The following is an 18,141-nucleotide window of genomic DNA, read 5'->3' as shown; positions in this document are numbered from 1 at the left end:
ACAATTATCCCCCTTAACCTGTTTAGCCCGAGAGCCTGTTTTTTTTCTTCACGAAACTGTGTCTCAGGGCTTCTTAACATTTAAAAACCTATGAATTTGTCATACCCATTTAACGGGAAGAAACTCAGCTAACTGACAATACGAACCATTTTTATCGAAACAAAACACAAGTCTCACAAGAAGCGTCTAAATGAGTCCTGAGCGAAAAAATGCTAACACACTTAGCACAGAGCTCTAGGTATAAATACCCTTATTACATATGCACAAACAAGATATCGATTAGCAAGCTGAGATTGCACATATTCTAGGGGTATAAGTATCATCACTGAGCGATCTGAACTCGCGACAGGGGAGGCGAAAACAGACATCACAACACGGAGATTTACGGAGCAAAAATGGGACATTGTCTTACCTATGCTGTTGTTTTGATCAAAAGTTGTGTTCAATGGCATAAAAACGATAAAAACGCTGCTGAAGGTCAATAACGGAGTTTTCATACATAGTTGCTACCAGAGTGTATGACAGCTTCCAGTTTTGGGGATTCTGGCTATGCATCACTCATTCACCAATGGTAATGTTTAGATGGATTTTAGGAACTTCCCCTCGATTCTATCGGCTCTAACGGTTAAAAAGAGGTGTAAATCATCAACATCGACCGATGGGGGCCATAGATATGGAAAATGCATCCAAATGACCCCAGAAGTGGGTTTTTTGCTAAACCTCTCTAAAAAGGTCAAATGTCACTTGTTTTGCATCAATCTTGATACAGGGTACTTATGTTATGGTTTGGATTCCTAAAGCTTTTAGTCTAATCTAATCTAATCTAATTAGTCAATCATTTAAGGGTGGTTTTCACTATAAGTCATGTTTTTTTCTTTTTGGACAGACACTATCATTTACATTTTTTTACTATGTTCAATCTGAATTTACTTCAAAACATTCTATATTAATTCTGACTCATCTACATCCAACTCACCGGTGTATCATTCCTTTGAAAAAAAAGATTATTAATTTACCCCTTTTAGAAGTGGAGATATAGTGATTTGTTCGGGGAATGTCATTTTCGAGCCTGAGACATGAAAAATAGGCTCAGGGCTTAACAGGTTGAAGTATATTGGTGAATATATAAAAACGGTAACACTTTATATTAAGGTACAGAAATTAACCATCAACGAGTTGTTAATTAACATGCATATTACACTGAACAAAAATATAAACGCAACACTATTGTTTTTGCTCCCATTTTTCATGAGATGAACTCAAAGATCTAAAACATTTTCTACATACACAAAATAACCATTTCTCTCAAATATTGTTCACAAATCTGAAAAAAATAATCTGTGATAGTGAGCACTTCTCCTTTGCCGAGATAATCCATCCCACCTCACAGGTGTGGCATATCAAGATGCTGATTAGACAGCATGATTATTGCACAGGTGTGCCTTAGGCTGGCCACAATAAAAGGCCACTCTGAAACGTGCATTTTTGCTTTATTGGGGGGGTCTGGGGGGGGGTCCGAAAACCGAGTCAGTATCTGGTGTGAGGGTTAGGGTTAGGGTTAGGGTAATGTTGTGAATCGAGTGGCCCTAAACCCACCTTACCTCTGTGTAGATACTTGTAGTGTTAAGAGTTATGTCGGAATGGTAATTTATTGCCTATAGAAAAGACAGACACTACAAAACGTTAGTCTATAATTACACATCTTCATTTTGACTATTGTATCATATCGTTATTAGGACATTTTAATACATTTTGTACTTATTTTGGTTGTATAGAAGTCTTACAATCATACAATCTCATGTATGAAAGTATGCCCCCCTTCATCTTCCAGTTACTATCTTTAATCTTATACTTTTTTAGTTCTTCTATGACATTCACTAGGAGATGTTATTTGTCAAATCCACGACCTTTACATGTTTCTATAATATACTCCTACCGTTTTGTCTGTTTGATTAATTGGAAAATAATTTGGACAATCGGTGACTCGGACAAAAAGTCCAAAGGTCCGAGCTTTTACGATACGGTTTTGTTTACTTGATATTGAATTGAAAATTTTCCCAATATACTTATGTAAATAAAATAGTGTTTTCGTTCCAATGTAGCACACTTAACCTAGATCTTCACAGTCTTAGTTATATAAAACAAAGACACAGTCTCATTTAAGTCCTACCTTGGTATTTTCCATTTTGTTCGATTTAAGAATTGGAGGCGGATTTTTTTTTTGGGTAATGAATATCACTTTTGGTGGGAACTTACTACCATACCGTATCTGATTTTCGAAATTCCTTAGGGTTGTATGTATAGATCTTTCATGGGATCATAGTTCTAACTCTCGTTTGTCAATGTAAACTCTCTCTCTCTCTCTTCTGACCTGACTGGAAACCCGTGTAAAACCGTGTAAACCTATGGTAGTCACGGTAAACTGGAAAAAGTTCCATTGGTATGAGCATGTTTATTACAATAGTAGGTGATATCCATTAGTAAGTTGTAGGTTTATGTTCACAAAAATATTTTTGTAAAAAAAATTTTAATGTAAAGGAAAAAAATACCATTTACCACACACACCACACACCAGAACACACACCTGAAACGTGTCAGGAATGTACAAACAGGTGGGCTGATTGTGGAAGATCCTTCCAAATAATGTGTTGATGTTCTAATCCTTTTGTAGCCTATGTAAACAGAGGGTTGTCCTCGTCTAAAATAAATCTGTTTTATTGTGTGATGTTTTGAGTGATTTTGACTTTATTTGTGGTTTTCGTAAAGAAAACATTTTGGGTCGACCGTTTTTTCGTTTTTACATGTGTGGACTTACACAAATCCACAAAAACTTTAACTCCGTGGTTCCGTGAATCCACCTTCTTCTATCCGAAGTGGCAAAACAACGGTCGTGGTCTCGTTGGAGGACTCGTGCCACCGTAGAAGGGGTTTATTATGAACCCTTACGTATGCTCACTACTACCCCCCTCACCACCACCACGACGTACCCTGAAGTGGGAGTAGAACCACGCGAGGAACACTCTTTCCTTTCGGACAAGTGGTGACGTTACAGGTCTTTTACCATTTTTTTTCCAGAACATGGTAAAGTACCAAAACACCACTTGGCCGACATCATGGGTTGGTTTCGTAACCTGTGTAGATGCAGCGGGGTACGAAGACAACATCAGGTGGTGTGGCGCAGGTCCTTGCCATTGTTAGAATCAGACGGTGTCGTGGTTGGGCAAAGTTAAAGGGAGGGCTGTCAACAGGTGACTTAGTCTTCTACGTCTCCCTCCGAACTCAATCATGACCACGTACTGCAGGCCGCCGCATTCGAACCTACAACTACCGAGACCCCGTTGAAATACGACTAGACTACGTTGCCAGGCATCGAGCCTACCGTCTACAAACTACCGACCCTAGGTCTTGGGTACAACTATGACCAGAAGTAGTGACCACTTTTGGTTTACACCTTTTTTGTTTAAGCTAATAAAGTGTACCGAATAAGAAATTTTTTACATTGAGTTTAGTCTTTTATTAAGGAGGTAACATCGTACACACCTTTANAGGAGTGTGTACTGTAGACTAGACTAGAGTGCTTACGGAGAGCACAGGAACGCGTTCCAGCTCTTCAAATATTGCAGTACCCATAAGGAGCCGTACACAATGTGTACGGCTCCTTATGGGTACTGCAATATTTGAAGAGCTGGAACGCGTTCCTGTGCTCTCCGTAAGCACTCTAGTCTAGTCTACAGTACACACTCCTTTCAGACGAGACATAACCACGTGAATACACATTACGCTCGTGTTGTGTTCAAGGAACCTGTCCTTGGTCAGGAAAAACAGGCACTCGCTTGTTTAATTATTTTGCGATCTAGATTTCTTCTTCTTTTTTGAAGTGAGAAGTTGTCCATCAGTCGGACGGACCCCACCCCCCCCCAAAAAAACTAAAACTCTTCGGTTCTCCACGAATTACACAAGTCACCCAAAGCAGCGTTAAAAAAGCGGGAGGCGCCGAAAAGCGACTAATTTGCATCACTGTATAACGGTCTGTTTGCATTGACAAGATGTGCTATTCACGCGGCACACCTGATATAAAATATATTCCATAATCGGTTTTCTTCATATTTTTAATGTATTTTTCATTGTTTGTTCAGTACTCACACACACACACACACACACACATTGAATTTAATATTCATTTGACATGTTAACTATATCGTAAAGCGCTTCATGGGAGTAATTGTGGGATGATACATTTTCAAAGTATCACGATATGTATCGGTTGAGTATCGGTATCGTAAAAAAGTCAACGATATGCATCCCTAGTCTGAACTTTTTGCGAGTGGTGGAGGCTTAAATGCTAGTGGGAGTTGGGTTTGCACTTCAGTCTTTTTTCTTTTGGTACTGGTGATATTCACGTTCGGGTTTCAATGAGTGTGCAAGTTTCATGTATTGCCAGATGCGTAACCAATTTTAGTTGAACAATGCCGACAAACAGCTTTGGTTCGGTCCACCTGTCTTTGTCCGTCATCTTTGTACGTAACTGCGAAACCAAAATGTTCCCAAACCGGAGACTTCAATGATGCTGGAGGATTTTTGAGCTCAACTTTATCTGCGTTCGACATTTAGACAGTTCCTCAAATTACTGACAAAATTTTAACGCATCCCTGTGACCAGCTCTCATAGTATGCTTCTCGTCCAATTAAATGACTTGGTCGCTCTATGACGCGTTGAAATTGCACTGAACGCTGCGTTCCTGCAGCCCCGCCCGGTGCATGGGTTTCAGGAACATGCTACTCGAACGCTGCGACGCAGCAGCTGAGATTACTTCCAAAAAGTTGTTCACGTACCGAAATTATTCGGTACGGGTGTACCGAACCGAAGGGCCCGAATTGTACCGAACGAATATAACGTTAAACGTAAAAAATTGAGTATACCGTTACACCCCTACCATCCAGTTATTTTAGCCGGGCCGGCTATATTCATTGCTATCGGGATGTTAAGAGCATTCCATGGAATATAACAAAAAGTGTATCTCGAGGTGGTTTCTGAAACTTACCTACCCCACCTTTAAGCATTACCAGCACACATAACTTGTAGAATCTGAATAATTATGACTTTATTGGTTATCTTTATATATAACCAGAGGTGCACATAACTGGTACGCAGGTACGCGGCAAAAATCTGAACTGCGTAACGTCACTTGTGTCACTACGTGCCACTACGTGCCACTACGTGCCTACTGAAGCCAGTCCCCAACTCCGAGGACTTCGGGTGGCAGTATACGCCGTGAAGTCAAGCGCCGCGATCGGTACTTACGTACTTACCGAATGAACTCGGTACTTACCGTTCATGAGCACTAAAGAGTTCTCATGAACCTTTGTGGGAAAAGTACTGCGGTGTGAATGCGCATAAAGTGCAGATTGGTCCATTTCAGAATAATATATAGGATATGTTTTGTTATGATTGATCATTAAAGTGTTATCAAAGCTGGTAAAGGTGCAGCTAATTTTACAAAGTAGATCAAAGTCAAGTAAAGTACAAATATCTCAAAATTGTACTTAAGTACAGTACTTGAATAAGTGTACTTAGTAACTTCCCACATCTGAAATCGGATATGACTTCAAGTCATGTGATCATTTCTTAGTATTTGATCCTTCAATTCATCTGAGTAACTCACTAAAAAAGTGATGTGCACCCCTGTATATAACTTTCTCTCCGGCAATCCGCACCAGGCGGCATATATTTAAAATCCCATTGCTAAATGTTAGTACAGATCAGGGCGATAAATTCCTGAGTAATAAAAGTGTGTTGAGAAAGCAGAACATTTCACAACAGCACATTATCAACAACCCTCAAAAGATAAACAATGGCACGGTGCAGGCTACAACCTGCACAACATAGCTCTGGAACTATCTTTTGGAGAGGCAAACCGACCTCTATGGGAAAAACTTCTCATTTAACTTTGAAATGAATGAGGAGGGTCAATTCTCGTTTATCAATACTGTTCATAATTAACTAGTTAAATACACCAGCGAGCATGAATTCGAATTTGAACAGAGGCCAAAGGTCCGGCAGGCTCTGTTGAGAGCCGGTAGGGCGGGGACGGGCTGGTTTGTTTACATTTAGCGGTCGAGAGGAGCTCCATTCACAACTACGGAGAAGCAGCAGCTAACTGCTAGCTAACGTGTTTGTATAACAACAAGGGCGAATGTTTACAGTATCACAAGATATACATTTCTGGCTTACGGGTGTCCACGTGACAGAAAAAGCTGCTACTAGTCAATATCAACAACAGCGTCCCCAAAGCTGTGTGCTAGCCTAGTTATTTTGGCTATGTAGCCACCAAAACAGACACAGTGGAATGCGGCTAACGCAAAGATAACCACAGGAGGGAATGTGGGGTGAAGGCAGTCGGCTAATTCACACTGTTGCTAACAAAAATGTCAACAAAGAAAATGGCATAGGGAACAGGATGCGGAGTTCTTGCTAACATGCTAAAACACGTGGTGCTCTCAACCCTGCTAGCCACTATCAACCCAATGTTGTTGACTGTTAACTTTAGCTTCTCGGCTACTAGCGCTAGCATCCACATGTTCGCTGAGAGGGGGAACTTACATTCGTGGTAACTGCAGAGGAGGGGCGCCCCGTCTCAGGAACACTCCGTCTACAAACACCCCGTTTTTACCAAGACACCTCAGGTAAAAATCCCCGCTGCCGGTACCATCGTCGCTGGCGGTGAATATCTCCAGATGCCTCCGGGAGATGAAGCTGGAGTGGCCCATACTCACGTCCACTGAGCCCTGAGACGAGTTCCGCCCGATGGTCACCGAGCGCTTTTTCATCATGTATTCGAATTCACGGCCCTCAAGCCGGGCAACCGGCCCAGACGATCCGCTCACCACGGCCATGTTCGTGTTTAAGTCTCAAAATGCCAAATACTGGGGCAAAATAAAACGGTGTATGGACGCCCGACTGTGGCCTAACAGAAGGGTCTAAATGGATCAAATGTACAATAGGGGCATCAAATAGAAAACAGGAATTTAGAGGGGAACATGCGAGGCCAGGGACAGCGGCTCCGACCCACCGCCGAGAGAAAGGGTAGCAGAGAGCTCCAACCAAACAGAGCAAGAGGCGGATATACTTTTACTGACAGCGCGCTCCACCAATCAGAATACAGGAAGCCGATGCAGCCCTGGGACTGCAACAAATCACGCGTGAGTATTAATCTGAGGACAGATTCAAGGTCGGTTGGAGAGTAGAAATACGCGCATATGCTGCTTGGTGAGAAGCAAGAAGTGGCGTGTACGGTTTTTACCAAAGCAGGAAAGGAGTGGATCAACCGGTTTACACGTGCAATCTGTCACAATAATCACTACAGAGAGAAATTATCGACAATCTACAATAATGCATCGATATCACCATCCAATCGTGTATTAAATGTCACAAACTACCGCATGTATGAGATTATTTTGCAGGATCAATTCTCCCTTCAGTCTCTACGTCGCAGCAGCGCAAAGCCACACTGCATGATGGTCTTCCTCCTCCACTACAGAATCAATGACACGTTTTGCACGTTGCCCCCTTTGCAGCATATTGTCATTTTGAACTGAATACAGAAATTAATTTAAAAGATTCCTCATAAAAACCAAATGTTTTATTCTCGACAGAAAGATTGGGGCTTTATATGCCCTTGCCGGGGCTGCAGGTTTATAATCCTGAGCTGTCCTGTATGCAGGCCTTGTTATCATACGGGTGAGTGACCCTGCCATCTGTAGGCCACTTGTTTGTAAACACTGTCTGTGCGGAAGTGGTGTGTGCGCGCGTGCAAGCAGACATCAGATGATAACAGCCATGGCGAGTAAAGAGTAAAGTAATGATCACTCGCTAACTGATTGGTTTCATTGAATGCAGCATGAATGCAAAACAATCAAAAATAATACATTTATTTCATGGTACATTCTAGTTTGTAGGTCAGAAAACATTTCCACATATAGAACTAAAAGAGTAACATGGTCATAAAGCCTTATGTGTGTCAAAAGCTTTTATTTAATATATTAATATAGCGATTTGATACACAAGATTTATGTGACATACTTTGCCACTTAAAACAAAAATATGAGTCCCTTTATAGTTATACATTAAATTGTCATCAATTATAAAGCTATATGATCAGTTATTTGTCACAAAAAGTGATCATAAAAAAATATCCAAAACGGCTTGCTTTTGCCTGTTTTTGATATTGTTAATTCATTAATAATATTGTTATCATTATTATATTTCTGAAGTTTGTTCAGACAAGCATCTGAAGAAATAGCTTTTGGCATTCTCACAACTTTTTCACAAAAATAATCACATATTAATGATTGGTCAAAAATATTCGTTGTTATTACCCCACATTTTATTATTGCATTAAGTTAAAATACAGAATTAATTTGTCCAACTGCAAAGATATGAAAACATACTACTTCAATGATGCCCATCAATTATTTCAATACTTGGCCAACATACGAAATCAATTAAATTAAGTATTTTATTTTAGAAGAGTATATACTTAATCATAGTATGGTTGAAGGGCATCATTCACCTGTAACTTTTCTCCACTGGAGGGAGACATGCACCGCCACAATCCTCCAAAAATGACATCACAAAATCGCCAGCCATTTTAAGCTTTTAAACTGAGGTAGTGTGCACAAGCAGAATAATGAACATCATCACTTCATCACATGCCTAAAGACAGATGTATGTGCCCACAACCACGTGTACCAGTATTTATCTGCTTATTATGAAAAGCATTTGAAAGGTGGATAGGCCTACTATCAATACAAGTTCCCTAATGAGACATATCCTTATCTGAGAATTCATTCACACACCTCAGATTTATTACTTGAAGAAAGTATTTTGATGGCAGTTCTTGTATTACAAATCTCTGGTAATCATTCATATGCCGATGGCAGAACTTTTAACACATGATAGCATCATATCGTAACCCTGTTGTTGTCTCGCCTACCATTTTAACTTGACGGAATATCTCTATCCTATCATAGTACAATGACACACATCGTGTGAATACAATTTATGGGTACCATTATCCCTCATGGATCATATCTGTAAAGTGTAGGAGTATTATGCAAATATCTGTGTAGTTTGTTGTGTCTTATCTTGCATCTTTTTTATTTATTGCTTTGTTAGCCCTGCTTTTTTCAAAACTTGAGCTTCTTTAATAAGTATTTACATTCTTTTTTTCAAACTATTATCTTATCTCATCCCTTCTTATCTCTTGTATCAAGATGAATAAATAAAGCCACATCTAAAATATTAAAACTTAAAACATTTATAAGTGTTTCTTATTATACTTCCTGTGTACTGGTGGTTTTTCCACTGGCGACAGTCAGTCCCATTTTTTTGTAGGAATTGTAGCACAGCTAATGGGAATCAACTATTAGCTAAAGCTCTTTAAAACCACAGGATTAGGAGTCATGACGTTTGTTTTCTCAGCATTGCCGACAAAATGCTTCATCATGCTGTGTTATTTGATTAAGGCTGTAACCAACCAGGAAGTGTATCTGAGCCTCGTGCCCTTGTAAAGTAGAGCCTATCAATACACCATGTATATCACTGGAGATGCTATTATGCACTGACAAGTACAGTTGTGATTAAGATTATAATGAGATATATACCATCAAGACAACTTGGGAATTTCAGCACAACGGTGAAGGCGGCGCCCCGCGGGGGAGGAGGGGCTGAGCAGCAGGGTTTCCATCTCTTTGCAGTGAGAGAGCCCCATTACGCCTCTCCTCCATTTCCTCTCTCAGGGGCAGGAACCAAATGGACACATTAATAACACTCTCCATGTCTGAGGGGGCTAATGGTGCCTTGAGTGCTGATTAAGCCTGGGAAGAATTGGGCGTGGAAGGGAGGTATTAGTTTCATTCTTCTCAATGGCTGTTGTGGTGAACAAACTGAAGCTCAGTTCGCACAGCTTTGGTTTTCTTTCGAGGGAAAACCTATTGCTAAATTACAGAACGTGCCAGTACAGTAGATACACACCGTAAACCCCAAAGTTACACTATTCTTGCATCTATCCAATCATTTTAGCAGAACTTTTTAACTGTTCATCCATTACTGAAGCTATCTTTGAGCTACATATTTCAACTATTTATTCATGACTTTTAGGTAACTATTACAATTGTTTATCCATCATTTTTAGCTAACTATTGTAATTGTTTATCCATAACTTTAAGCTAACATTTTCAACAGTTTAAGCATTACTTCACATATTTTTTTCAACTGTATACCAATACTTGTAGCTAACTTAAGCTAACTATTTCAACAGTTAATGCATTATATAAGCTTATAATTTCATGGTTTATGCCTTATTTTTAGCGAACTATTTATACAATTATTGCAATAATTTTAACTAACTATTTCAACTGTTTATCAATTTATTTTTAGCAGACTTTTTAATCTGTTTCCATTAGCCTTCTTTTAGCTTACTGTTTTCCAATCCTTTTGGCTAATTAAATCGACGACTTATGGATGCATTTTAACCTAAAGCATCTGTGCTTGCTTGCTAACAAGTTTTAATAAACATAAATGCAATATTAGGCCTACAGGTGTTACAGCTGATGTTTACATATGTGGATATATTATTGTAATGAAATAAAATACCCATGGTTTCAAATCTCTGCTATTTAGATCCTCTTTGCTTTGTGAATGATCATGATTCCTGTCTTTCTGGATACCTTAGTGATTTTGCTTGTGTGAGAGAGATGTTAATTCTTCCTGTTGAACTCTGTACTAAACACTAAAATAACCCAGAGCAGAAACCTACAGTTCCTGTTTGGCCAGTTCTTATGGAGGTGCAGCCCAACAACACACAACAAAGATCACAACAAATGTCATTTTAAAGCATGTTTAGTCCCTAATTCCAAAAGCTTATACATCTAACATGAATGTGCAAAGATATGTTGAAATATAAATATCAAATCATAATGTACATGATAACATAAATAAGGCATACAGTTTCAAACATTTTTTTAAAATTTCCTTCCAATGAAAGTGCTGAGAAATACATTTTCCACTCCAACAAAGTCCAGGAATCAATGCTGTCCACATGCAACATGACAAGTTGTTTTACCCTGAAGTCGTAAGGGTGGAAAAGAGTTCTTTTTATCTCCTGGGATTAGTCAAATGTGTTCCTGGTCGTGCGCGGATTTGGTTTTATCACACATCCTTCACTTGAGGCAAAACTTCAAGGAGTGCCAGGCTCACAAATACATGATTTTTGACGAAGCTTCTGCTTCAATCTGTCCCTTCAGTCCCTTCCTCATCATCGTGCTGCTGGGTTGAAGGAGTCCGGCTCGACCAGCCCTGCTTCACACATACTGTCTCACAGTATGTCGTGTTTGGTCAGGTTGAGCTCCTCGTCAGACACCTTGATGTTCCCCATGTACCAGAATATCCAAAAAAACGTACTCATGAAGATCAGCAAAGGTCCGGACAGCACAAAAAAGTCCCAGTAACTCAAAGGGGCAAAGATCCCAACAAAGAAGAGGATAAGTCCGGCGACATCCAAAATCACAGCAATCGACACAAAGATGCTGGTATACTTCCCCTCCTTCATTGTTGGGCCTTGAGAGACGGACAGGTGGATGTCGTCTGAACGTCTGACAGGAGTGAGAGCAAGTCTCTAGACAAAAGAGCTTTCAAGATCATACTGTTTCAGCCTCAGCACACCTTACATTTCTGTCATAGCACAAGACTTGTTGGGAAGACTGGTATGCAACCACAACAACTGGTTGAGCTGCTCATAAACATGAAAGCCTCTCGGTCCTTCATTCCTGCGCAGGGCCGACTTGTTTTGCTACTTCCATGTCATTAAGGCGACACCTCAACCATTGTCTTTAAGCTGCATGGCAGATTTATGCACATATATTTCGCAATCAGCCGCCATTGAGCTTGTGTGTGCACAGCGATAAGCCTGCTATCATTAATTGAGGCCCCCCTGATCCTTTTTGTTCAGCTAATGACACTAAAGTGATTTGGAGTCGCATCAGTGTGTTGCGTCTTTTATCTGATGGTTCAAAGCTCGCTCTTGACTTTACTACTACTGAGTTCAGAGAGTGGAAATAAACTTGCTCTTCATATTTAACTTGGGAGCAGCTCTGCAGGGTGGATGCACTTCATTCAAGCCTTCCCTCAATATTTGATAACCCACGGTTCGTGCATGACAACAATAATGACACCTATTGTGAAGTGACTGTCACAATGAGGAAATGCACGTAATGGAAACTTCTCTTTGAGCTGCTTGTTTGACATGACAGGCTGCCACAATTTTATCTCTGCTATGCGGAACCTCCTGCCCATGTACACAGCACCGATGGGTTTTATTCACAGTAACATCACACGTTTCAAGTGTGTCAGGCTGTCAGTCATGATAACTAACTCTGTATGTGGTAAAGACTGCTTCAGGTTAAATAAACAAATACCTGGTACGGCCGGGACATTTGCACAAGGTGTGCTATCATTTGGACTACAATTTGTGTCTCCTATTACCAAATTTGCTTTAGTAGATACAGTTTGTTCCTCGGGGTCCCAGGTCATATGATCCTCTGTCCGGAATGTTCAGGTTTCTTTAAACAACACAACACCATTGAGACAAAACCAGTCCGACCAGTGCACGTTGCTTTGACAGCAAACCAAAGAGCAAACATGACTTGACTTTTCTTTGTCTCGTAGCAGTAACAACTTGTTTAAAATAAGTGAAATGTTTGGAAATGTGGGAAAGAATTTTGAATTAAAATAAACTGACACGTCAGCTTGTTAGACTAACACAACAGCCTTTCTGAGGAGGCACACTATTTTTGGATTCAATATAAATTACAATATATATTATTAGGATTTACTCCTCGACATAAAATAAGAAATAAAAAACGAACTATCGATTATTAGTTTCATGTAGAATGGCTGACTACGCAACATATTAATTTAAGAAATAGATTTTAACCTGGCACCCCTTTAAAATATGACACGGCTACAAGTTGAATGCCCTTAAGACCTTCATTGTTAAAATGTGCTTCCGTGTAAATACTATATAACTAACAAGAGAAAGGTTGGAAATAGTTGAGACCTTAATGTTTGTGAATAAAGTGGACATATTATACAATTGAACCCTTCAAGTAAAACACAAATATTTTTTCAGGTCAACAATGATTAGTTTCTTGGAAAGACAATTTGTAATTAAAGGGAAAGTATGAGTTTTCTCAACCGTTTCATTTGAAAACCAAGTTGATTCATTTTTAGTGACTATAAATGTTAACTTAGTTCTTCATGTACTTTGAATTGTTTGCTTGCCTGTGGATCAATGTTCACATCTTGGCCTATATACAGATATTGACGTACAGTAGCTTTATCTTTAGTGCAAAACTAACCTTCCCCAGTAGCATTCTTTCCATGAAACTTACAGACATATATCATAAAGTGTTACTGAAAATAAAAGCAACAAAGTGCAATAACAAAGGGAGTGTTTCAGGGAGTAGGCCTCCATTTAAGTTTCTTTGGATCTCCATATTTCTAATAAATCTTGAGTATGACTTTATCTCAATGCTTTCAGTTTTGGGCTGGGAAATAATAGCATTTTTAGCATCTTACGTGAAATAGTCCCTGCAGCAGATTTGTATATGAAGGTACCCATTCATGGCATATGTTCAGATGTTTGCGTCTTCTTCTGCTTCTTCTTGTTGTTCCATCTCCACTTTCTTCTCCACAGCAGGGGAGTCTGGACCTTCTTCATAGCCCTCATTTTGGTAGGCTGTGGACCTGCCCCATGTCACCCGGCTGGCTTTGTGTGCAGGTAAGCTCTTCCCGCAGTCATCTTCCTCATCCACACATTTTACGCGTGGCTCCCCTTTCAGCGTCTGACTCAACCTCTCGGATAGTTTCCTGGCCAGCTTCACTATACGGCTCCTCTTCTTCCACCCGTCGTCCTCCGACACCCGGATGTTCCCCACGTACCAAATGAGCCAGAAGGCCAGGCTCACGAAGGTGATCAGAGAGCCGGTGTAGATCAAGAAGTCGCCGTAAAATAGTCCGCTGCTGAGGCGCACGTTGGCGAATATGCCGACGAAAAGCAGTATCAGACCCAAAACATCGAATAATATGGCGATGAAGAATACAGGAATGCATCCTCCTATAACATTCATTATCCGTTCCATGGTGGACACATCACAGCTGCTTCATAACGGGAGGATGCTTCAGGGTTTGTACCTGAGCTGAGTCAGCGCACCTGTAGAAACGCCCCACCTTTAGAGTGCAGATAAACACGGGCTTTTCCCAGGCTTATTCCCTGAACACACACCCCTGAACACGCGCACACACACACACACACACACACACACACACACACACACACACACACACACACACACACACACACACACACACACACACTCTTTCCATGAGGCAGGCTTATGGTTTCCTTGTCTTTCATTACAACACAGCAGGTTAAAGTCCACAATATATGTCCAGGTGACATAATGCAAAAGATGCAGGAACTTTACCATATCGTTTGACATTCAAATGAAGGTATCGTGACTCAGCCTTTTTCTAATTGTGAGGACTGTGTAAAGCCCTTTAGGCTATGATAGACCATATAATAAATACAATGTTGCCATTTAAGACATACTCCTATATTCTCTTGTACAAATAAAGCTAAATCAACATTTCTAGGAAGCTTTATTACATTTGTGTGTGCCTCCAATCGAATGGAGTGTTCAACAGAGACAGACATAATAGTAAAGGCTGTCTTTTACATACAAATATATAAAATGTGGTTATTTTATATTTTGAAAAAAACGCTTTATTGAAGAATTTGTGTCATTAGATTTGTCTTTTTTTGGTAAATCTGACCGTTATTTTTCTCGATTATTCAACATGAAATGTCAGAAAAAATTCAAAATGCAAGTTTATATCCAAAGGTTTTATTCCTGTTCCTTCAGTTTGATATCTTGAAATATCCTGAAAAGTGAGTTCTTGTTTGAGTTCATCGATCAGATCATTTTTACTGACCAAGGATTCATTGATTAAAGTAGTTCCATTATTATTTATGTAAAAAAACAAAACAATAAATGATCTCTGCTGGGGTTCTGACACCTCCAGAGTACGTTTGCATGTGTGTCTGATGTCTAACATGTTTACATTTAGCACACACTATTGTATAGTTTAAGAGGCTGGGGGACTCAAATGTACTGCAGTGTACTGAATAGGGACTTCAATAACCAAAACGTATGTATATTAAGTAAAATAATATGGTATTCACTTTACGATATTACATTGATTAAATAATAAACATCATCATTTGAATATGAATTTAACATAATCTGAAGTAGTATTTCTTTAAAAATAAACAAGTTAACCACTGAAAACAATAGCAGTTCTATAAAGATAGTTGTCATAAGCACACACACACAAAAAAGTGCAAATGTACCATATCGTGATTTAGCATGTTAATATCAAAAAGGTGAAAAGGTGTCTGTTCTTGTGTTAATTTTGCCACACATTAATGTATTTGCTATATCTGTATAAAACTTTATTTAAGGCCATTGGGCAAGAGCTGTAAACACTGAAATACATTCATGGCTTCTACAGATTAAGGCAAGTGCATTTTCTTACAATTGTAAGACATTTTGAATGCCACCCTGGATGAAATCGAAGACTAACTTCACAATAGAAAACAAACCTGACATCAATCATTTGGGGTTTGGGACAATTTTGCACAAATTTTAATGTTAGTATTTAATGCTAGCTAACAGACAGGGCATCCGCAAACAACAAACAAATAACATTATTAGTGTTGTTGGTTCCTTTTTCCTGATCTGGGTGACATAATGTTCGTGTCCACTAGATACAAGTTAGACAATATCAATTCTCCATTTAATGATGTTGTGGTACTAAAGCATCTGGCTCTTTAACGGCTAATGTTAAATTACATAATTTTTTGTTAAATGTAATGATTCAATACTATGTTATTTAGCAGTAGTACAATTCATGCCAATAAAGCTAATTTGAAATGAACATAAAGTAGTCCTGTGATCCCTTACATATTGATTAACACTACTACTTTGAATGCCGATCTGCCTGATTGCTAGGCCAAAGTCTAAATTTAAGTGCATTTCCAATTGCACTGAATATTTCATGTCCACTTTGATGGAGGCCAAGTCTGAAGGGGTTAATACAAATGTCCTGCCACGTAATATTTAAATCCTATGAAAATGTGCTTTCAGGTCTTTCAGTCAAATGTTCGTCCTTTACATATATTTGAAGATGAATGCGCGCAGATTCAAAGCCTCTGTTCCACAAAAAGGACTTCAGTGCATGCAACAAGACACAGGAAACTGGGAACTGACAATTATAAGCTCTCACAACCTTTAATTATTCATGATTTGGTATAAACTCTACCATACAGCGTTAGGAAATCCCCTTGTCCACTTTTCCCTCATGAAAATGCATAAGGACAGTTTGCCTCCTCGCTAAATTGTGCTCGAATGATTGCATTTTCTACAGCACATTGTTGTCCTTGTGCTCTCACCTTCATTTTCCACAGCCATGGCTACTAATGCAAATGTTTTCATGCACACTTGAGATAAGAGCTCGTAAATCCTGGCGAAATAAAAAATAGTCTTTTTATAATAAGCTCCCATGCTGAACTTTAATCCAGCGTGCTCTTAAAGTGCCTCATGTTGATTATCCCCAATAACGATTTTGTTGATCACAGGTTATAAACCGGAGGCCTGTAGTAACTGAGGGGCTTCTTCATGGTCGCCTGCTTCCTGTTCTCCCTGGTGATGGGGATCAAAACCACACCCACAACAAAAACCATCATCCCGATGCTGAGCAGGGCCGGACCCAGGAAGTTAGTCACAGTCCTCCAGTGACCGGCGAAGTACAGGCTGCTGATGATGATGCCGCACGCCAGGAAGCTGCCCCCCGTCGACATGAGGTGGATGGAGAACCAGAACTCCTCACACTTGCTGTTGCGGGGGGTCTCTGTGGTCCAGATGGACTCGCTGCGGGACAGGCTGAATACGGTGCTCTCTGTGCGGCTAGGGGGAGTCAGCTGGTCCCTGGACTGGGAGAGGGTGCACTCTCCCAGGGGGATGTTCTCTGGGCTGCCTGGCATGGCCTCCTGGAAGACTCTGTGGAAGCAAAGAGTCAATCTGTTTAGGGGAGATGCAACTCTCTCAGGTCTAATGCATGACGTTATGACTAATACAGTGAAATCCCTCCTGTAATTTTTTTTTTATATCAACAGTGACAAAAAGTGCAGATCAGGAAGCCACTTTTGAACTGATAATTATGTTAAATGACTTCAAAATAAGCATTAAATGTTAAAATGTTGACTTTATCCACATCAGCGTTATAGACTAACACATTTCCTATCCAATTAAGTCAGGGTTGCACATTTTAGTTTAACATCAATCAAAATCCTGCTATTTCCACAGAAGTAAACAACACCCACCTTTAACTCTGGATCAAGTTTCCTTGTCTGTATTTTTGAGGAATCAGCAATAAGTTTTAAATCTCTTAACCATCGGAAAACATCCAGAGATCTCAAGGAGACAAAGATTTTCCGCCCACCGTGCAACCAGTAAAATGCAGTGCTACAGATTCCCACTGAACAACCATCTACCCCCCCCCCCCTCTCCCCCTCTTATGCTTTCTCCACCTCCTCAAGAGAATCCTGTGGGCATCATCCCCTTACCATCATCTACCATCGCTGGCGGTCACTCCTGATGCTGCATGCAGGGCAAGGAGCTTGCCTTCCACTCCCCAGAGGATATCCATATACCTCCAACCACTCATGATGATGCCTCCATTCTTTAAAAACGATTTCAAAAACTTCAGCTTGGGTGTCTTTTCTTTGAAAAAGCCTCAAAGGAACCAGACAATGAGAAAAAATATATCTGCCTCAATAGGCTGGTACACACAAAAGAGGAGCAGGGCAGGGCAGCAGCTCGGAAATGACTGTCTGTAGAAGGATTGATGTAAGCAATCACCCATACACATACTTTCCAATACAGCCTCCTATGCATTGCATTATTGATCACAAAGTACCCCCGAGCAATTATCTGCAAGTTGTAGTTTTGTCCGCTGAACATC

General features: G+C 40.0%; 1 protein-coding gene across 1 annotated transcript; it reads right to left on the bottom strand.

Moving 5' to 3' along the window:
- Window positions 1-6,586: 6,586 nt before the first annotated feature.
- Window positions 6,587-7,095, bottom strand: LOC104966883 (forkhead box protein K2-like). The gene has a single exon (XM_010796203.1). It carries the CDS (start codon window positions 6,891-6,893, stop codon window positions 6,597-6,599), a length of 297 nt encoding a protein of 98 aa, XP_010794505.1. The 5' UTR covers window positions 6,894-7,095; the 3' UTR covers window positions 6,587-6,596.
- Between the last annotated feature and the right edge of the window lie 11,046 nt (window positions 7,096-18,141).

Source organism: Notothenia coriiceps, unplaced genomic scaffold (assembly GCF_000735185.1).
Source record: "Notothenia coriiceps isolate Sejong01 unplaced genomic scaffold, NC01 NC01_scaffold00037250, whole genome shotgun sequence".
Taxonomy (NCBI): Eukaryota; Metazoa; Chordata; class Actinopteri; order Perciformes; family Nototheniidae; genus Notothenia; species Notothenia coriiceps.
This window is presented reverse-complemented; position numbering and strand designations above follow the sequence as displayed.

What these genes read in the sequence shown, in the direction of transcription:
- LOC104966883 (XM_010796203.1), bottom strand. Translation starts at nt 6,893, where the DNA reads ATGGCCGTGGTGAGCGGATCGTCTGGGCCGGTTGCCCGGCTTGAGGGC.